Genomic DNA, 21,787 nt, shown 5'->3' on the forward strand with positions numbered 1-21,787 from the left:
TCTGTTGTGCTCTGTAAGTGTGCTGGAACTCAGGCATGGGTGTCTGTTGTGCTCTGTCAGTGTGCTGGAACTCAGGCATGGGTGTCTGTTGTGCTCTGTCAGTGTGCTGGAACTCAGGCATGGGTGTCTGTTGTGCTCTGTCAGTGTGCTGGAACTCAGGCATGGGTGTCTGTTGTGCTCTGTCAGTGTGCTGGAACTCAGGCATGGGTGTCTGTTGTGCTCTGTCTGTGTGCTGGAACTCAGGCATGGGTGTCTGTTGTGCTCTGTCAGTGTGCTGGAACTCAGGCATGGGTGTCTGTTGTGCTCTGTCAGTGTGCTGGAACTCAGGCATGGGTGTCTGTTGTGCTCTGTCAGTGTGCTGGAACTCAGGCATGGGTGTCTGTTGTGCTCTGTCAGTGTGCTGGAACTCAGGCATGGGTGTCTGTTGTGCTCTGTCAGTGTGCTGGAACTCAGGCATGGGTGTCTGTTGTGCTCTGTCAGTGTGCTGGAACTCAGGCATGGGTGTCTGTTGTGCTCTGTCAGTGTGCTGGAACTCAGGCATGGGTGTCTGTTGTGCTCTGTCAGTGTGCTGGAACTCAGGCATGGGTGTCTGTTGTGCTCTGTCAGTGTGGTGGAACTCAGGCATGGGTGTCTGTTGTGCTCTGTCAGTGTGCTGGAACTCAGGCATGGGTGTCTGTTGTGCTCTGTCAGTGTGCTGGAACTCAGGCATGGGTGTCTGTTGTGCTCTGTCTGTGTGGTGGAACTCAGGCATGGGTGTCTGTTGCCGTTTAAGTGTTGTAGAGCTGAGATGGTAACTGGGCAGATTTCTCCAGATTCACTCTGAAGACACAGAAGTCACTCCTGTATTATTTCAGTCATCTCTTTGGCAGCGGATATTGAGGGTGGTTTTGTAGTTAGTTAGTTTGAGTAGTCTTACAACCAGTGGTGGACAGTAACTGAGTAACTGAGTAAATGTAATTAGTTTCTGTACTTTAGTATTTTTGGTGTATCTGTACTGATATTTTTCCATTACTGGGCAACTTTTTCCTTTCACTCCACTACATTTCAGAGTCTAATATCCGACTTTTTCCTCCTACATTTTGAGAAATCTTTCGTTCCTTTTGGTTTCTGTGTGTATAAAAACGTAACATGTCCAAACAAAAGAAGCGCAAAGCCAGAGCACCAATCAGGGCTCAGCGGTCACTTTGTTTAGAGCTGGTTTTGACCTGTTGGTCATACCGACCCAGTGCAGCACGCGGTTCAACGTCAGCGCAGCAGCGTAAAACTTTGGGAGAGTCTGTTCAACATAAATGATGAACTAACCTAACTTTGTGTAAATAGAGCACAATATAGAAATATGTCCACATATGCAGTCGAGACTGACGCGGCTTTTTTCTGAATTTCTACAAACACCATTTCATTTTATAGTAAATGAGTTTGGGCTGGTTTATGTTTATGAACAGACGCCTACAGATCAACATAGTAAAGGAGCTCATCTGTGATCCTGAGTTTAAAGCCAGTTTTTATTCAACTTAAACTTGGAACTAAGTTGTAAATAAATCTGAAACTGAAACTTTGCTTGTGTGTAAAAAGTGATTTCAGAGCCACTCGGTTCTCCCTGATGGAAACTGTTTACCTTCAGTGTTTTGTGCTTCTGATCATTTTAATAGACGTCAGCGTCACTAATTAATGACGTTCTATTAAAAGACTGGTTTACCAAGAGAGACGCTGGAGGACTTTCACCTGAAATGAGTTCATGAAGCCAGTCTGGTTATAAAAATGATAACAGGACATCAGAGCCAGAATTACTCTTTTAGTACTTTTACTTTATACTTAAGTACATTTGAAGGGAAATACTTTAGTACTTTTACTCAAGTGGAGGTCTAAAGGGAGGAACTTCTACTTTTACTGGAGGAATATTTTACCTTGGGTGTCTCTGCCTCAAGTTCTGCAGTGAGCAACATTAACTTGCACACTTTGCAACAAACATGACACCACACCTCTCATATATGTAAAAAAAACATTTTCTGCACACATTTGAGAAGCGTAAGCCTACTATAAATGTCCTTTATATAAACCATGTTTTACTCTGCTGATATTTGCTCTTCTATATGTGAACAAAGATAAACTTGCCACATCCGGTTCAGCCTTTATTCAACAAACATTTCATTCTGATGACTTTATTTTACATACTAAGGTTGGGCAGCTGGTCTGGTTCTGGTTGTGCAGTCCGCAATCAATGCCTCACAAATGCTGAAATCCACTTATATGTAGACTAGTTAGTAAGACCACAGGCGTGAGGAGAGGATTATGTAAGGTTGTCAAACTCTTTGCTGCTTTTTCTCTTATTTTTATTCCCGCCCGTATTCCGGAAAGCCACGCCCTCCTGCGCTGGGATTGGCTAGTAGTTCACACGTCCAAAACCGGGTGTACCACAGCCACAGTAAACAGTGAACCGCACTCTTTAATACAGGCCTCAAAGTGTAGTAGTATTTGTGTCTGGACGCTGTAGACCGGGCACTAGTGTGAGCTACTGGCCGGTCGTAGCGCAGGGGGGGCGTGGCATGTCTGAAAACGGGTGGTCGGAAATCTGGATGGAGCGCAGATAAAGTCCGCAGTGATCTCAGACACGGCGCGGCGAAGATGAGCGCGTTAACCAATCAGATTTGTCCTGGGACCCACAGCTGACAACGAAAACAAAGAAAGGCATGTTTTTCTTCTAAAGCAGCTTCTCATGCACCATCGGAGGGACCGGACTCCTCTAGACTCCTGAGACTGGACGCGCTTCGGTTTCTCCAGTAAGTTGGGCTCGTCGTGTTTGCTGAGCAGTAGCTGTACCTCGCAGTTCGTACGAGATAAACACTTTAATGTTGGTCGCACACAGCGTCGAGGTGGAGTAGCAGCTTTTATTTTGTAGCTCAGGCAGCTGAAGGTTTGATGTGAAGCAGCGCTTTGGAAACTTTTCTCTGGAGGCAGGTCATCCAGATAGGAAGGTTATTTAGCATTAAACTCTCTTTTTCAAACTTTTACACAGCTTTCCTGTTCAAGCTGCCAGTTTACCTTACATCAAGAGATCACCCCAGGTCAGCTCTTTAGATGAACATATTAAAGAAACACAGTAAGTGTAGGTTACAGCTTCACACCCATTCTCAGTAAAGATCTAATTTACTTCAGTTCCTTGGTCAAACTTCGGCTTTAAAGCCCCAAAACAAAATTAGCCTTACTCCCTGACTGGAGGGTAAGAGTAAGCGTAAATAGACTCACCGATGTCCCTGTAGACCTCAACACTCAAGGTACAAGGGCTGTAAAATAACATGGGAATACAAAACAAGCACAGAGGTGAATCTTAGAATAAAACATCTGATCTTAGAATAAAACATCTGATCTTAGAATAAAACATCTGATTATGTTTAAGCTGTCTTCTCAAGCTTCTCTCCCCGATTCATGGTCACACTGGTTCTTCTATGTTGCCTTAACAAGGCTGTAATTCAGTAAAGCCAAACGCTCCAAGTAAATTCAGAGTCTGTGACATTAGTTTGTGCGGCGTTGAGCATTAGATTAACTTTTCGTGCTCATGCAGTGGGAAACAAAGCCCATGCTGGCTTTAACCAAACCGGGAGGTATTTCGTTTTACGTATTAGTGGATAGACTTTCTCTCTAGCCTGGATTCGTCCAACAAACGGGGAAATTCCACCTCCGCATTTAACCCATCCGTGAAGTGAAACACCACATACACACTAGTGAACACACACACTAGGGGGCAGTGAGCACACTTGCCCGGAGCGGTGGGCAGCCCTATCCACAGTGCCCAGGGAGCAGTTGGGGGTTAGGTGTCTTGCTCAAGGACACCTCAGTCATGTGCTGTCGGCCCTGGGGATCAAACCGGCGACCTTCCGGTCACAGGGCCAGTTCCCTAACCTCCAGCCCACGACTGCCCCAGAGAGGCAATTAAAGGGGGATTCCACTGATTCACCTTTTCCCCCCCCAAAGTTTCTTCATATTTAAATTGTTAATGTATAAGCAAAGTCATTCAACGTGGTTTGATATGAAATGCTTTGTTCTAGAGAAACACACCGAGGCCGAATTGATCCCTGCGCTGGCGTTATGTTAAGTTAAAGGACAATATGTTTTCCTTCAGCCGCGCCAATGTGTACAACTTAATTATTAACTTGCATTCATGAGCTTGAGGTCACTGCGGTACTTTCCATGTAACAACTGTTATTCTTTGAAGGAAAATGAAAATAACAATAGAAGTTTGATGATTATGTAGTGTTTTATGGAGTAAGGAGACAGTGCAGGTGTCAGGTTTGAAATGTTTCTTTTAAAATGTTTCTTTTAAAATTTAGGGCACGAGAAGTAAGATTAGATTTAACATTAACACCCGCTGCTTTCACAAGGGCGTGTTTACATCTGCTTTAGTCCCAGCCCGCGGTGTTGTCTGCCTTTAAGGATCTTCTATTTTTTCGTTTTCTTTCTGACAATGTATTAAAAGCCATCCAGAAAAGTGACTCGACTTAAATTAATTATTGCCAAATCATTTTTTTTTCTTGCCTGCGTAACAAAAACGGTCTTTCATTACAATAACAACAAGCTCCCACCGGGTGGGTGTGTATAAGATTAAAGGTCAAGTAAGGACTCACCAGAGTCTCATTATCTAGAGCCTTCTGTCCTCTCCTGTTGTGTCCCTGTAGGTGCACCTGCTCAGGGGGACGTGAGGGGAGTGCATTCAGAGGTCCAGGGAAAAGAAGTCAAAAGAAAAGAGGACGCTGGAGCTCAGTAGATGGCAGATTCTGTCGGCTTTGTGTGTCTGTCTTGACGTCTGCTGTCTTTTATCATCATGCTGAGCCTTATCAAACTGCCTCGAGTCTTAACCATCAACCAAGTTCCGAAAGTAAGTACTGTACTGTCAGGTGATTCACGGCGATGTGTTCTACCACTAATGCAGTGATATGTTGGTGTGGCTTTTCATCTGAATGATAAGGTCTAATAGCCGAGCATTTACTTTGTCAGCTTTATTGTTGGTGTTGTTGTTGTTAGTGGTGTTGTTGTTGTTGTTGTTGTTGTTGTTGTTGGTTTAAATGAGTAATGTCACTTATCCCCTAAATATTCATCGTATGTATTTTGTCTAGTTTTTATTCCGTAAGAGTACCAGTTGTCACAAATACTATTCATTGCTATGCATCATAAACAGTGTTCCTTGATTTATTTATTGCCATCTAGAATTTGTATATCTCTAAAATTAATTTTAAAAAAAAGAAACATTTTCGAAAACGTTTTTTTTCTACTCAGGTCTTCCATGAAGATGGGATTGTATCAGGGTATCGGTACCCATACAGCTCAGCTAAAGACTGTGTTCTTAGCATCTTCCAGCTAACAAATGAAACCCTTAACATCTGGACCCACTTTTTGCCTACATGGTATGACTAGAGCACCTTGTTTCCCACAAAGAGAGCAACTTTAAAAACAGTTAAGAAGCTTATCATTAATAATGAAGATCATTTAAAAACTGTAAAAAAAAGTCATAACTAGTAATGATTAAGAATTTGCTTAACTGACATTGTAAACTGTTCTTTTGGGTAGTTTCCACCTGCATGGTCTGTAATCATGCAGACATACGCTGATGCCAAAACTTTATGACTACCTGCCTAATGTGCTGGTCTTCTCCATGCCATCAAAACTGCTCCAGTTCACTGAGGCATAGATACTACAAGACCTAGAAAGCACGCATTTTATCTGGCACCAAGATGTTGGCAGCAGACGCTGTAAGTTGCGAGGTACTTACAGGTCAGACTTGTTTTTTCAGCACATCCCACAGATGCTTGATTGGATTGGGATCTGGGGAATTTGGAGACCAGGGCAACTCCTTAAACTCCATCATATTTTCCAAGCCATTCCCGAACAGTGTGTGCAGAAAGAGGCCACTGGCATCGGGGAGTACATTAGCCATGAAGGGGTGTACCTGGTGTGCATTAATGTTTAGGTAGGTGGCACATGTCAAATTGACATCCACATGAATGCTGGACACAGGGACCCAACAGAGCTTTGCCCAGAGCATCACACTCCCTCCACCTACTTGTCCCACAGCACATCCTGGTGCCATCGCTTCCCCAGGTAAAAAGTGCGCACATGCCCAGCTATCCATGTGACATAAAACAAAGTGGGACTTTTTGGACCAGGTGATCATCTTTCATTGCTCCAAGGTCCATTTCTAAAACTCTTTTGCCCTTTGTAGACACTTTTGATATTGGACAGGGGGTTGGCATAGGCAGTCTGACTGGTCTGTGGCTACTCAACGACCTGTGCAGAAGGATGTGATGCACTGTGTGTTCCTCCCATCACCATCATTAAACGTTTCTCTGACTAGTGCCACAGTAGTCCTTCTGTCAGTTCTGACCAGAGGGGATGGCCGTTGTCGCCCTACATGTTGATGAGCCTTGGGCAGCTAACATTCAGTTTGTGGCTTGTTCTTTCTCTGACCGCTGTCAGTAGGTACTCACCACTGCTGGTCTGAGCACCCCACAAGCCTTGGTGTTCTGGAGAAGCTCCAACCCAGTCGTCTGGCCATATCGATTTGACCTTTGTCAAAGTCACTCTAGTCTCCTAACTTCTATAACTATAATTATTATTACTATTATTATTATTCTTATTTTGTTGTAAATAGTCTAGAGATTTAACTTTAATTTTTATTATTTATAACGTTTATAATGTTTACACTGTTTCCCGTTTCTGTTACTGAGAGCCTCACTCCTGTTACTCTGCTGCTGCTGGAATACTGTGAATTTCCCTGCTGTGGGACTAATAAAGGATCATCTTATCTTATCTTCAAACTCGCCCTAGTCTTCAAATTCGTCCATTTCTCCCACATCCAGCACCATGACAACATGAACCGACTGTATGTTTAGTGTTTAATATATCCCGGATTTTGTCAAGTGCTGTTGCTACAGGATAATCACTGTCATTTGACTCAGCGGTGAGGGTCATAAGGTTTTGGCTAATGTGCTGTTTCTGTGGGTAACCGAGACAAAGAGAAAGAGCATTTTCCCAAATCACATTTTCAGTTGTGTTTGTGAAAAGTGAGAAAATACGTACCTCACTTTTGCCTGGTGTGCTAGGTTCTTCTTATGGAAGCTGCTGATGGTGCTAGAAGAGGAGGAGTGGTGGGACTCCTATTGTTGGCCTCTACTGACCTTCCTGATTTCCTGTTGTTTGTACCCACTGGCCTCCAGCTGTGCCCACACCTTTAGCACCATGTCTGAGCGTGCCAGACACATCTGCTTCTTCTTTGACTATGGAGCGCTCAGCTTCTACAGCTTAGGTCCGGGGGTGAATTCATTAAAAATAAGCCTTTTTCACATTGAATATTCAGTGTAAATGTGATAGAAAGGAGCTACGTTTGGTCGAAATGTATTTATTGTGTGTTTGTGAATGACAAGGTTCTGCCATCACCTACTCCTCCTATGCCTTTCCTGAGAAATGGGTCAACAGCGCTTTCCATAAGTACTATGTTCCCACTGCCACGTTCAATGCTATCATCTCCACTGGACTGGCCTGCTACTCAAGGTAGGACAGATAATGTAAAATATTATGTTCAGTGTCTTTATGAGACTTTTCAGTACTTTTGCTTTCTGTCTTTGACAACTTTAACTTCTTGAAAATTTGAAAGAGTGAAGAAGTAAGATCAGAATAATTCAGTGTGATGATCCTGTCATTAAAAACGGATAATTTTATTGCTTAAGGTTAGACTCACACTGGTTATTGTACAGTTCACATCATTTCCTTGAAATGCACTGTTGCTCACCTTTTTTTTATGACATGATAGCCTCTTTGTAAATATAAGCAGGTTTAACTCTCAGATTTCATCAGATAAACTCCAGTTCAACATTAAACTTGATTTGGCACTAGACTTTCTATTCGGTAAAGTATTATAGAGTCAGTTTTATTTTTATTTTAGCACTTCTGTGATTAATGCTTTACTCTTTTTTTTTTGTTTTTGTTTTTTTTAATTGCTTTAAAGAAATTGCAACACTCACCTCTTTCCTTAAATTCACCTTAACTGTACATCCTTTATTCTTTAGGTTTACCTTTTCTTCAGTACAATTATACACAATTGAATGGCAAATTTACAGTTATCTGAATAAATCCATGTAATACTCTTTTCTTAGGTCTACTGTGAAATCAAGTGCAAAGCTAGGCAAGAATCTACGTATTGTGGCTTTTACATATCCATATCTCTTTGACAACATTCCTTTGTTCTATAGGGTGAGTTAACTTGCTGCTCCTCACAAGTCATGCCAAAAAAATCTTATTCAAGATAAGATCATACTTTATAATCTATCCATCCATCCATCCATTTTCTAAGCCACTTCTCCGTCAGGGTCGCGGGGGGGTGCTGGAGCCTATCCCAGTGGTCATCGGGCGAAAGGCACTTTATAATCTATTACCACTGAAATTTCTTTTGCACCACAAGCTCCAGCAATCATCAGACATATATGGACATTAGAAGTGAAATTATACATATATTTTCAGATTTGGTGCCAGTTTAGGGTCTGAGGTCCATATTTGATCTGATTTTTGATATTTTATGAAGTCGACCTGCAATCAAAGTTGACATTCTGTATCGTATTGTTTCACGTGCCTAGTCATATTAAGCGCTTCAATATATCTTATTGTTTAAAAGACAAAGTTAATGTTTCCTCACAATCTTTGCCTCAAAGCATCTTCTCAGTTTGGATTACATCTCGAGCAGATGCCACGGGTCATCGACGAAATACGCTCAGCTAGATCAGAGAGGTCCCCTGGTACTGTTTCACTCAGAAAAACATCGCAGTACAGAAGGAAACATGTTCTCATTTCCAGCCAAGAAGTCCTAAAAATCTCCTCCTGTTGAACGGTGGTGCAGAAACATCAAATTATGCCAGTGGGGGGCATAACTGCAAAAATACAAAACAATATACAAATAAAGGCAGATAGGTTTAAAATGTATTTTTAACAGGACTTTATACTTTTTAATATAAATCAAGAATTTGACAAGTTGATTCAGTATAAAACATGTTCTCTGATTGGGTGATGGGGTGGGATTATGGTAAAGTACTGGTGCCGTCACAAACCAATATTGACCGCTTTTTGCCCCAGAATTTATGAGCGACTCACATCACCTGTTGAAACGTAGAATTTTTTTGTTTTTTGAAATATTTGATGCCAGCAACATGTTTCAAAAAAGTTGTGATCGGGGCAACAAAAGACTGATAGAGCTGAGTAATACAAAAATAAGACAAGTGGTGGAACATCTCACAACTAATTAGGTTAATTGGCAAAAGGTCAGTAACGTATTTGGGTATTTAAAAAAAAAAGTCTTTCATTAGTGAAGATGTGGAGGGGTTCACCACTCTATGAAAGACTGTGTGGGCAAATAGTGCAACACTGAGAGTAACGTTTCTCAGTGTGAAAAAGCACAAACAGCAAAGAACTTGGGAATTTTAACGTCTTCAGTAAAGATTATCATTGAAAGATTCAGAGAATCTGGAGGAAGCTCCGTAAACAAGGGAAAAGGCTGAAAACTAATATTGACTGGGCATGATTTTCAGGCCCTCAGACAGCACTGCATTAAAAATTAAAATATTAAAAATAAAAAATAAATAAATAAATAAAACGTGATTCTGTAGTGAAACATCACTGCATGGGCTCAGAGACACTTCTGAAAACCACTGTTAAAACTCTACCATGCAAAGAAATATATATATATATATATATATATATATATATATATAACAGGATCCAGAAACAGCCACACCTTCTCTGGGCATGACCTCATTTAAGATGGACTGAGGCTAAGTGGAAAAGTGTCCTGTGGTCTGATAAATTTAAATTTTGAAATTCTTTTTGGAAATCATGGACACCACAACCATGATTTCCAAAGAGCAGGAGAGGGACCATCCTGCTTGTTATCAATGCACAGTTCAAAAGCCAGCATCCATGATGGTATGGGGGTGCATTAGTGCACATGGCATGGGTGACCATTAATGATATATACAGGTTTAGGAGCAACGGATGCTGCCATCCTGATGACGTCTTTGTGTATTTCAGCATGACAGTACCAAACAACATTCTGCGTGTACAGTATTACAACAGCATGGTTCTGTAGTGAAAGAGTCTGGGTGCTAAACTGGCCTGATCATCAGGGCGTATTACTCTTTGTCACAAACAAACAGCCTAATGAAGACATTAAAGACATTTGGCACATTGTGAAATGAAATAAACAAAGTAGACTCACACCTTTTCCAGTTGGAATCCGAGCAAGAATAAGAAAACTACAGTAATTGTCTCCTCAGTTCCCAAATGCGTACAGAGTGTTGTTAAATGAAAAAGATGATACAACACAGTGGCAAACATGCTCCTGTCCCAACTTCTTTGGAGCGTGTTGCTGACATTAATTTTAAAATGGACATTTTCAAAGGCAAGACCATTTTTAGTGTCGGCGTTTGATATGCTGTCTTTGTACTATTCTTAATTAAAAGTAGGATTTAAATGATTTGCAAATCGTCGCGTTGTATTTCATGTACATTTTGCAAAGTGTCCGAACTTTTTGAAATGGGATTGTTCAAAAGCTTGAACGGAGAAAAGTCAATATTTGATACTGTGATACTTTGATGGTGTGTAGAAATTGACCCCAAACAAACATTGAGACCTTGACCGTTCACTGTTGGCAGTCCTTACTGAGGTCTTGAGTTTTATAGCTGTTCATTGTTTGAGCACATTGTGACTGACTTTTCTGTTCCTGCAGATTTTCATGTGTGCTGGTGGGGGTTGCACAGTCAATGAAGCCACTGCTGTCCACTACCAGCACACTGCACTGGCCCTCCTGACTGGCTTCCTCTTTGCCACACATTTACCTGAACGCCTCGCACCAGGCAGTTTTGACTACATCGGTGTGCTACACAACTCAAGACGTCTGAATTTGAGAAATGTAACATTCGGTGAACGTGCACAGCAGCAGGTGGTGTTGTCCATTAATTGATTGTGTTTTTCTCCATTTCTCCACAGGGCACAGCCACCAGCTCTTCCATGTGTTTGCTATCATTGGCACATATTTCCAGCTGACTGCAATTGAGCTGGACATGACCTTACGGAAGCGGTGGCTTCAGGCTCATTCGCAGCCGATTACCTTTACCAACACAGTGGGTGCCGCGTTGTTTTGTGCGGCCTCCAGTCTATGTATAATCTACATCTTCTGCCGGGCACTTTCCTCCACTAGGACCCGGAGGGACCGTGATTTGAAATAGTCACATTTTACTGCAGCTTCTGACTTGTGGAAGAGGAAAAGTGTTTTATTCAACGCTGAGAGAAACTATGATAAAGGAATCGTGAGAGAAACGTGTTTTAAACTGCACTGCTGTGCTATTTCTTTTTAGGAATCTGTTCATTGGGGCATTTTACTTTCCTAAAAAATACAGCCTAACGAAGACAGATGCTGAAGCACCATTCATACTGTACTGCACCCAGAGCCTCTATATAGGCCTTGTTCACAATATGTGCCTTCTGAAACCGGTGATGTGTTTTATCTACAACACTTTGTGTTTAACCTCACTCTGAAGACAAAGATGTCACTTGCCTACACTTATAAATTAATAACGAATAAATATTTTATTTAATTGCTTTGTGATGTTGTGCAAATGTTCGTTTCGCTCCATTGTTTTGATATTTGTTTTTTGCAGTTGTAAAAATTCAATAAACTAATCTGATTTTTTTTTCTGGTGTCCTAATTTTGGATAGACATCTTCCCTTTCCAACAGTGGGATTCAAATAATTTAACATGTTATCATGTCATTTAATTAGTCAAGTTGTGGGGATGAAGTACAAATACATTCATGCTCCCTACCTAGTGCACTACGCAGGTCACGAAAGAATGACTTGTAAACCAAGATCGCGCACTTTGTGTTTTCCTCCTGTGGCTCAAACCCAGAATTACCCTTTTAATAATACGGTGCGCGGTCTGGTCGTGCAAGCTTTCGCGACCTGCACTGCGATGTGAATAAATTTGGGAACTCTTGGAGATTTCGCCTGGACAAATAAAACAAAAATGAAACTTTCCTGCCCCTTTTCATCGACGCTTCAGTCCACACGCTGCTCAGACATGACTGTGTATTGAGTGAGACCAGCAGCTGCTCAGATCGGGCAAAAAAATCACGTAAAGGGAAGAAGAGCAAAGGGCCTGTTTGTATTATTGGGACGCGGCCTAAGTCCGCGAAGGGGACTTTACGTAAGCGGCGTCAGGCGGGACTTCCCGTAGCGTCCGCCGCCTGTGCTGCGCTCTGATTGGTGGGATTTGAAAAATCCGTTGACTGTCGCGAGGCGGAGGGAAGATTCGAACTTCGAATTCGCGAGGAGATCAGAGCGAGCGGGGCCGATTGAAGTTAAACGAAAACACCGCAGGATGATCAGGCCGACGTGAGTAACCACGATCCCGTTTTTTAGGGGGGTAAAATTCTGCGTTTAAATCTGCGAAATGTCTGCGCCTTCCGTCTTTAATCGTCTGCGAGGATCACGGGCAGCGAGTCAAGCCAGTCGGCTAACTGACCGGACCCGACCCACGTCACCCTGTTTGTCTCCGCACGGTTATAAAACAGACGAACTACCAGCGGCACATAGAACGAGATTCGAGCAAACGCCAGTTATGATTTATCACAAGCTATCATGCGGTCTAGACGTGGCTATGCAGCTTGTGGGATTTGTAGGAACTCCGTTGTCACCATCATCGTCATCGTCGTCGTTGACCGCTTAGTCCAGACGGGGTCTCGGTAGCAGTTCGTAGAGCAGAGAATCCCAGACGACCCTGTTCCCCCTCAACTTACTCCAGCTCATTCCCAGCGACCCCAAGCCGCTCCCAGGCCAAGCTGGAGTATGTAATCCCTCCAGTGGGTCCTAGGACGACCCCGGGGTCTTGTCCCGGTAGGCCGTACCTGGTACACCCCCACCGGGAGGCGTCCAGGGGGCATCCGGATCAGATGCCCGAACCACCTCAGCTGGCTCCTCTCAATGCGGAGGAGTAGCGGCTCTACTCTGAGCTCCTCACCCGTAGCTCCGCGGTGTAGCCTGATTTGAAAATGCATTGTTTATTTAAACGGCTATGCTAAGCTAAGCTAACTTGCTAACAGACAACCGGCTTCTTGGTCAGCTCATGAACTGTCGCTGACCACTCACTAATCTCCCTTTGACTTTATGTAGCTAAACATTGCTCTGGTTTTTATATCGCAACCTACTTGGCTTAACGCCTTTATGTAACTAACAGATCAATCTGTTAGCTAACTAGGTTAGCTACCTAGCTAGCTAATGGGGGGGGGGTGTTTGAGTTGTAAACATCGCAACCGCTGGTTCTTATCAGCACCTCTGTAAAGAAGTCTGGGAGTTTCTCTATAGTGCACCATTTCACCTCAAAACACCGTGAAGGACTGTTTATATCTTGATGATGAAATTATGTTGAAAAATGTTGAAGAAATAGTGGAATTCCCCTTTAAAGAGTCATTATGCTTAAATGTTTAGACCTTTTAATATTTGTTTTAAGATTAAGAGACCCTCATTAGTCCCACAACGGGGAAATTTCACCTCCACATTTAACCCGTCTGTGAAGTGAAACACCACATACACACTAGTGAATACACACACACTAGGGGGCAGTGAGCACACTTGCCCGGAGCGGTGGGCAGCCCAATCCACGGCACCCGGGGAGCAATTGGGGGTTAGGTGTCTTGCTGAAGGACACCCCAGTCATAGACTGTTGGTGCTGGGGATTGAACCGGCGACCTTCCGGTCACAGGGCCGGTTCCCTGACCTCCAGCCCACGAAGGCAGGATAGCTCATAATATAACTTTGTAATTTCTAGGCTTATTTTTCATTCACCCAAATGCCGTTTTTGTTTCAGGAAGGGCAAAACCCCGCGCCGACCAGCTCCTAAAAAGCCATCGAACAACCAAAAAGATCCAGTTGGGGTTTGTATCTTAACTTTTTCGAAGCATAATCACCGTGAGTCGTCTCATGGCGCTGTGACATTACTGAGAACGACGCTGTGCAGTGTGACTGTAGGTTTTCCCTTAGAGGCTGTGGTAAAACGACTGTTTTTGGACAGGTGTACTGCCGTGTGCGTCCACTAGGCACAGAGGATGAAGAATGCTGTGTTGAGGTCATCAGCAGTACTACCATCCAGCTGCACGCCCCTGACGGCCTCAAAGCCAACAGGAATGGCGAATTCAAAGAGGTTAGCCAGTTCTGCTATTGTGTTTGCCCAACATCACTAAAAGTGTTGCTGTTTTAAGTTAAGTGATACTTTTTTAATCCCACAATGGGGAAATTCCACCTCCGCATTTAATCCATCCGTGAAATGAAACACCACATACACACACTAGGGAATACACACACACACATACTAGGGGTCAATGAGCACACTTGCCCAGAGCGGTGGGAGCAGTTGGGGGTTAGGTGTCTTGCTCAAGGACACCTCAGTCATGGACTGTTGGTGCTGGGGATCGAACCAGCGACCTTCCGGTCACAGGGCCAGTTCCCTAACCTCCAGCCCACGACTGCCCAAATCTATAGAATGCATTTTGATTTCTTATAGATCGATTTTATTGTTTTATTCTGACAATATGCACAAAATCTGATTTTTAAATTTGGGCAGAGTTGCTGTAATTGAGTGACCGCTTGCTTTATGTTGTAATGTTTATTATTGTCTTGCAGACTCAGTATTCCTTCAAAAAAGTTTTTGGAATTAAAACAACGCAAAGGGAATTATTTGAGGAAGTCTCAAAACCTCTTGTGGAAGACCTTATTCACTGTAAAAATGGTAAAGGAATCATTGGCTTGCAGCTAAATGTAATGCGATTGATCAAGGGGGATCCACTGCTTTAAACGTTTGTTCTCTTTGAATTAGGTCTTCTGTTCACTTATGGTGTCACTGGTAGTGGAAAAACCTTCACAATGACGGGGTCCCCAGGCCAAGGTGGCCTTCTGCCGCGCTCGCTAGGCATGATCTTCAACAGTATCGGTCCTTTCCAGGCCAAGAGATTTGTAAGTCACCTTGTGCAATTGGTTTGGTAAATTCTGTGGATTCTACAGTCTCATGTTAATTCCCTCTTCTAAATTCTGCAGGTTTTCAAACCTGATGATAAGAATGGCATGGAAATCCAAAATCAAGTCGATGCTCTTTTGGAGCGACAGAAGCGAGACAGTCAGCAATCTGTACCAAAGACTCCGTCCTCAAGGTACACAGAAGATCTGTTGTCATGCAGTGTACTGTATGTGTGCTTGGACCATGTATTGCTTAGTTGTTTGTCGTGACTAATGTGTGTTTTGCCTTGTTTTGCAGACAGAGAGTAGACCCGGAGTTTGCTGACATGATTAGCCCAGAGGACTCTTGCAAGGCTGAAGGAGTAGACGAGGACAGCAGCTACAGCGTGTTTGTCTCTTACATTGAGATATACAATAACTACATCTATGATCTCCTGGAGGAGGCTCCGTTTGACCCAATAAAGCCAAAGTAAGCCCAAAAGACTGCCACTCTAGTGGCGCAGGCTTTCTAATTTTGTATGATCTTTATTCTCTGTCTGCTTTGTTTGTATGCACAGAAATTCTTTTTGGGCAAAGGCGAGAAACATTTTATTTCATTTAAGCTGAACAGATCATAGTGAGCATATGTTTGGTCATATGTAATGCTCAGTCTCTCTTGATATTGATCCTTTTTGTTCTAGATTAGCTTCAGACAAAATGTTTCTGTTCCTTTGCTAGGTGGAATGGTGCAGGGACACCTCTGCGAAACAACACTGAGTTCATGTACGTGACCAGTGGATAATTCCTACAGATAGTCTGTGGTCTTTTAAGCAGCATTTCCCGTCCTTTAGCTGTGTCTTTGTCCCGTGCAACGTTGTCTAAGGATTTTTCTTTGTTGAATGCTGGGCTTGTAGAGAATGCTATGCAGTTTCGTCCGTTTGTTTTTCTTGTGCTTCTGCTGTAGTGGCTGATGATCACCCTTTGCACAATGGCTGACAAGCTACCCTTTTATCCTTGTTTTCTCATCGCAGAAATGTTGATAGGTTCTAATTGAGATTCTTCTTTTAGACCACCGCAATCTAAAATTTTGCGCGAAGACCAGAACCACAACATGTATGTAGCTGGGTGCACTGAAGTTGAAGTCAAGTCAACTGAGGAAGCATTTGAAGTCTTTTGGAGGGGTGAGTTGAAAGATCTTTTTAGTTGAAATAACCTACAGGACATCTTGCTGTAAAGGTTTTTGTATATTTTTGACATTCATCAACTATGAACACCAGGTCAGAAGAAGCGCAGGATTGCAAACACACAGTTGAACCGGGAGTCCAGCAGATCTCACAGTGTTTTTATCATCAAACTGGCTCAAGCACCCTTGGACGCAGATGGGGACAATGTTCTTCAGGTAAGCAACCACACTGCAGAATGGGCTTACAGTGAAAGGTCCATGTAGAGAATCCAGTACTTTTGCAGATTTAGGCCACCTTTGCTTAATGTTGTTACAGGATAAGAACCAGGTGAATGTGAGCCAGCTGTGTCTGGTGGATCTGGCTGGCAGCGAACGCACAAGCAGAACACGTGCAGAGGGTAGCCGCCTTCGAGAAGCAGGTGAGCCATATTCATAGGGTTTGGTTGTTCATAAGTTCTTGGGCATTATTTAATACAAAATGAATGAATCGTTTTGTGTATCTGTCTCTCTACAGGCAACATCAATCAGTCTCTAATGACACTCCGCACTTGTATTGAAGTTTTGAGAGAGAATCAGATGTGTGGCACTAACAAGGTATGTGTGACACCCCCCACCCCCTTTCTTTGCGTTTTATTTACCATATCAGTTGATATGTTGTAAGAGTCGTGCTTTCTTTTTAGATGGTCCCATACAGAGACTCCAAAGTGACTCACCTGTTCAAAAATTACTTTGATGGAGAAGGCAAAGTCAGAATGGTGGTCTGTGTCAATCCTAAGGCAGACGATTACGAAGAAACCATGGTAAGACCAAGTGCCTGTGTTGCCCGTTGTCGAATTGGGTGTACAGTATTCTGTGGCTTCAAATGCGGCGCTTCTGTAAGCTTGTTGTGTGTTTTTGGTAGCTGGTAATGCGGTTTGCCGAGATGACTCAGGAGGTGGAGGTGGCCCGGCCTGTCGACCGGCCCATCTGTGGGTTTGCTGCAGGCCGCAGACAGAGGAACCAGGCCTTCAAAGAAGAGCTGTCTCGTCGGCTAGAGGAACGTGGCGGCCCAGTAGATGGAGGTATTACTTATCTGTACACCCACAATGGCACTTTACTCTGAAGCAGGCTATACAGAATTCAACTTGTTGGATGTTTGTGTGTTCTTTGTCCAGAGCCTCCCTCAGCCCTAAGCCAGCTGCTGCAAAGCTTGCCTTCGCTACCTCCCTGTGAGATCTCTGACCCTGCTGATGACCACACATTTCCTAGGGTCATTGAGTGCTTGGAGAAGAGGCTTAAGGTCCGCCAGATGTTGACTGAAGAGTACAACAAAGCTGGTATGGTATGATTTTTCTCCTAGTCGTTTGCCTTTGCCGTTTGTCTACTGATAATGTAACTACAGATTCTCGATTCTCTTCTTGTTGCAGCTAACATGCTGAAGTCTATGCTTCAAGAACTGGATGGTAAACTTGTGTCCAAGGAGAACTTTATTCATGAGCAGCGAGGAAAACTCGGGGAGAAGGATAAAATGATACAGAACCAGAAAAATGAAATTGATCGTCTGGAGAAGAAATCCAAGATGCTGGAATACAAGGTAATCTCGGGGACCTGAACCATCAGTGCCATCGTTATCAGTCAGGGTGTATTACTCAATGTTTTTTTTTCGTATCTGTTTAGATTGACATCCTGCAGAAAACCACCAACATCTATGAGGAGGACAAGCGTGCTCTTCAGCATGAGTTGGAGAGCAGAGAACAGAGGCTGCACCGTGAACTCTCAGAGAAGAAACGCATGGAGACACGCCTGCAAGGCATGGTCTCTGATGAAAAGCTCAGGTGGCAGAAGGAGTGTGTGAGTAATCATATCTGTGTAACTTGGTATCTGTAATGATGTGGTTATAGATCCCTGTGATGGTAAAATTATTCTTGTAATGATGGTTTTAAAGTCATTTATTTAGAAATGGCATTTATTTAGAAATGGCCTTTTTTTAGCAGATGGAGAGCGGTGCCCATTATAGATTCAGCATAGATGCTACTTCCATCACCCAGTAAAGTGTGAGATTGGTCATGCTGTGTATGGCAGTAAGACCTGCACATGAAACCTTTTCTGTTCCGAGATGTAATAGGACAACAAAATCAAGCAACTTTAGAAAGACGTTGATATTTATTTCCTTTTTAAAGTGTAGGTAAAGGTATCCAAGAACACACTTATTTTATATACTCAAAACCTCCTGATTAATTTACTTAACATAGATTTTGTCCATATGTGCGTTAGATCCTGCAGCAACCAGGCATGTGCTGGAGATATTGAGGACTGTGGGGACTTATGAGCATGCTTAAAAGTGTGCATTTCTATGCCATGTTCTTGTTTTCTGAGCTTTTTTTTTTTTTGGCCTGTGCAGGGATGTTGGTCTCCAACCCTCAGTATTGTTTTGCACTGTCTGTATGCCAATGGACTTGGCTTGAAATTGACTGTGTGTGTGTTAATATGTAGGAGAGGCGTGTAAATGCCAAGGAGCTGGAGATGCAAAACAAGCTGTGGGTGAAGGATGAGAAGCTGAAGCAGCTCAAAGCCATCGTGACAGAGAGTAAGACTGACAGCCGGCCAGAGAAACCCCAGCGGCCTTCCCGAGAGAAGGACCGGGTGCCTGCCAAAAGATCAGCTTCTCCCTCGCCCATGCCTGTACGTCTCCCTGACTTGCCTTTCAAAGTTGCTGCAGCTCAAGCTTTCTTCATTTGATATATTCTCACCTTGCCATTTCCAGACATTGATTTTTGCTCTTGCATGATTTGTGTAATGTGTAATTAATCCTTGTACATAACATTTTCGGACAAGTTCTGATTCTCATGCGTGTTGTTTTTAACCGCCTTTCTGTTAAGTGTGTGTGTGTGTGTGTGTGTGTGTGTGTGTGTGTGTGTGTGTGTGTGTGTGTGTGTGTGTCATGTGCACTAACTGGATATTGCTTACGGTCCTCTACATTGCTCTCCAGCCACCCCACTCCTGCCAGACCCCTGTATACATTCCTCCCCAGATGGTCAGGCAAGCCCCACTTTCCCCCAGTACCAACAGTGTATCTGTGGCCTCCTGCATTTCTGAGTGGGAGCAACGAGTGCCACAGGGTGGTAGACAGGGCAGCCCCTCCCCTCCCCACAGTAGGAGCAGAGCTCAGGGTCTTAGCAGGAGGAGAGGCAAGTGCTGGACCAGAGACTGTGAGGTGCCTGTCCAGCCAGGAGATGTAGACCTAGAGGAGAATGGTTACAGGGTCAGTGGCATATCTCGCTGTAGGTAGAGTTGTCATGACGCCGCTAGCATAGTTGGTACTTAAATGTGTTGCTTGATGGCTGCACTTCTAGATGTGTGTATTAAAATGATTAGAGAATGATGTGCTACTAATTTTTTTTAACCCTCATGTCGTTATGTCCTGTTTCGCACTTAAGACAAATAAATGGAGACTAATAAATGACCTATGTGATCTCATGTGCCTTGTTTCTGGTACCTTGGAAAACATCATACATGGGCGTTACTGACTTGGAAAAAAAGTACATTTGAACTTGCGTATTAAATTACTAATGCTCCTCGTCTCCCCTTCATCAACCGCTTGGCATGTTTAGTCGTTGCTTTTAATAGAATAGTCCTACTAACTCACTAATGCCTAATACTAATCCCAGTCTCCTGACCGTGCGTGTGTTTTGGTTGTACAGACTGGACCACCAGTTAGGCCTCTGCACAGGCGCTCCCACTCTGCTGGTGCTGAGAGGTGGGTGGATCACAAACCGCCCACAAATGTGGAGCTTGACACGGTTATGCAGCCCACTGTTCCCAATGCCATCAAGGTGACGGCTCCCAGCGAGAAAGCTCTGTCCAAGTGTGACAAGTACATGCTGACGCACCAGGAAGTGGCCTCTGATGGAGAGATACAGACCAAACTCATTAAGGTGGCTTTCTCCAGATGTCTAATCTGGGTTAATAAGCATACAGTGATCTGATCATTGCCTACCTTGGTCCTTGGCTAATCACATGTTTGTTTTTCAGGGTGAAGTGTTCAAAACTAGAGGTGGGGGACAAGCAGTTCAGTTCACTGATATTGAAACGCTCAAACAAGAAACCCCTGTTGCCCCGAGGTGAATAAAACTGAGTTGTGTATTTATGTTCTGAAGATCAAAGACAATTGATTTTACTGTGCTTGACAAGGTTCATGTTAAAACGAGCTGCTGTGAATGCCTGTTTTTTTCTAAAAGCCGTAAGAGGAGATCATCAGAGACTGGCCCAAACCAGGAGGAGCATAGAGATGGGGACTGGAGTGATGTGGAGACCCGGGTGAGGGATTGTTGCATTTGATCATCTCTGGTCTTATTATTTATGTATAGACTCTTTTTATACAAAGCAGTGACATAAATTTTGCAATATGATGTGCGACGTGTCTTCCGGGTTCCTCCTGACCTGCTTGTTGCAGTTGGCTGCCGTTTCTTGGGTTTCATTGCTGGATGTTTTGATGTGAGCACGGAGTACTGAAGCCATGTCGTTGTTTTTGATCTGTTTAGTGCTCTGTGGCAGTGGAGATGAGGGCTGGCTCAAACCTGGGACCTGGTTACCAGCACCATGGATATCCAAAGTATGTTCTTTTCTAAACATGCGTTCCACCCCTTTGCCTTCAGTCTCACCAGCAGAGATGATGTTAGGAGTTTGTTATTCACTTCATTTGAATTTTGTCTTCCAGACGCAGAAAGCCGTAAGAGCTGCCGTTGCATTGCTGTCACAGTCAAGAATCTCTTCTTCTTGAAATCCTGTCATTACTGTGTGCAATACCTTACACTATTTAACTTTTTAAAGTATGCTTTTTTTATATAAAATGCGTTTTATATGTATAAGCCTGTATATACATTCACCAAAGTGTTTATGCTTCTTCTACGTTAGTGTTACCATCAAAGATTGAAGCGTAGTGTGATCATAACTTTGGGTTGATTTGAGACAAAAGCAGTGGCGAGTAAATTATTTCCCTACTGTCTCTTTATGTAATGATTTTCTTTGGTATCTTTTGTTTGATATCTTATGCTTTCAGTCAAGTAGGGGACACAAAGCATTTGCTAGGCCTGATTGTGCAGTAGGATTAAGAGCCCTATTACTGAGTGTAATCCTGAATGTAGTCTTATTAGAAAAGCACTGTTCTCACTTGTGTGATTGATGCAGACTGTCAGATCAACACCGAACCCCACAGCATACACAAAACACAAAGTGTTAATAAACAGCATTAGAAGATGTTTGCTCTCTTTTTAGTGTCGTTACCTTTGGCGGAGAGGAGATGCCTGCGTTCTCTTTCCTTGGTTCGTTAACTCGGCCACTGTGAAGCTTTAAGCAGATTTTTTTCTTTTACCATTGAATGAACAGCAGATGGCAGCAATGCTTCATCATGTTCAGGCTGATTGGCTGAGGAACTCAGTACTTGTGTATCAGGGGTTGGAGAGAGAGAGAGAGTAATCCCACAGCACAGGTAGAGGCATCCAAAAATATTCAGTTTTTGTAAAAATGATTCTAATACAGTGCAATGTAAACCCTATAAATGGCATTTTACTCTGGCCTACTGTTTGGGTTTAAATGCTTTAAAAGTGAGAG

The 21,787-nt window shown here is 43.2% G+C and overlaps 2 protein-coding genes across 5 annotated transcripts; both read left to right on the forward strand.

Annotated features, from left to right (window-relative positions):
* The first annotated feature begins 2,409 nt into the window (after positions 1-2,409).
* Positions 2,410-11,722, forward strand: paqr5a (progestin and adipoQ receptor family member Va). Its single transcript, XM_017691937.2, has 8 exons — positions 2,410-2,777; positions 4,671-4,870; positions 5,269-5,396; positions 7,092-7,294; positions 7,413-7,539; positions 8,142-8,238; positions 10,760-10,904; positions 11,020-11,722. Exons 2-8 carry the CDS (start codon positions 4,817-4,819, stop codon positions 11,256-11,258), a joined length of 993 nt encoding a protein of 330 aa, XP_017547426.2. The 5' UTR covers positions 2,410-2,777; positions 4,671-4,816; the 3' UTR covers positions 11,259-11,722.
* A 568-nt stretch (positions 11,723-12,290) lies between these two features.
* kif23 (kinesin family member 23) lies at positions 12,291-21,435 on the forward strand. Of its 4 annotated transcripts, XM_037540219.1 has the most exons (24): positions 12,291-12,423; positions 13,895-13,961; positions 14,099-14,227; positions 14,707-14,812; positions 14,900-15,036; positions 15,118-15,230; positions 15,335-15,505; positions 15,754-15,798; positions 16,084-16,196; positions 16,293-16,414; positions 16,515-16,617; positions 16,713-16,792; positions 16,879-16,998; positions 17,100-17,259; positions 17,353-17,514; positions 17,605-17,771; positions 17,855-18,028; positions 18,671-18,859; positions 19,167-19,439; positions 19,879-20,112; positions 20,210-20,298; positions 20,416-20,494; positions 20,719-20,789; positions 20,895-21,435. In XM_037540219.1, the coding sequence occupies exons 1-24, from the start codon at positions 12,410-12,412 to the stop codon at positions 20,908-20,910; spliced, it is 2,934 nt and encodes a 977-aa protein (XP_037396116.1). In that variant the 5' UTR covers positions 12,291-12,409; the 3' UTR covers positions 20,911-21,435. The 4 variants fall into 4 exon arrangements, with proteins under 4 accessions (XP_037396116.1, XP_037396117.1, XP_017547415.1 ...); XM_037540220.1 differs by lacking the exon at positions 15,754-15,798; XM_017691917.2 differs by lacking the exon at positions 19,167-19,439 and having other exon boundaries at positions 12,410-12,423.
* Positions 21,436-21,787: the final 352 nt, after the last annotated feature.

Source organism: Pygocentrus nattereri, chromosome 7 (genome assembly GCF_015220715.1).
Source record: "Pygocentrus nattereri isolate fPygNat1 chromosome 7, fPygNat1.pri, whole genome shotgun sequence".
In the NCBI taxonomy this organism is placed as follows: Eukaryota; Metazoa; Chordata; class Actinopteri; order Characiformes; family Serrasalmidae; genus Pygocentrus; species Pygocentrus nattereri.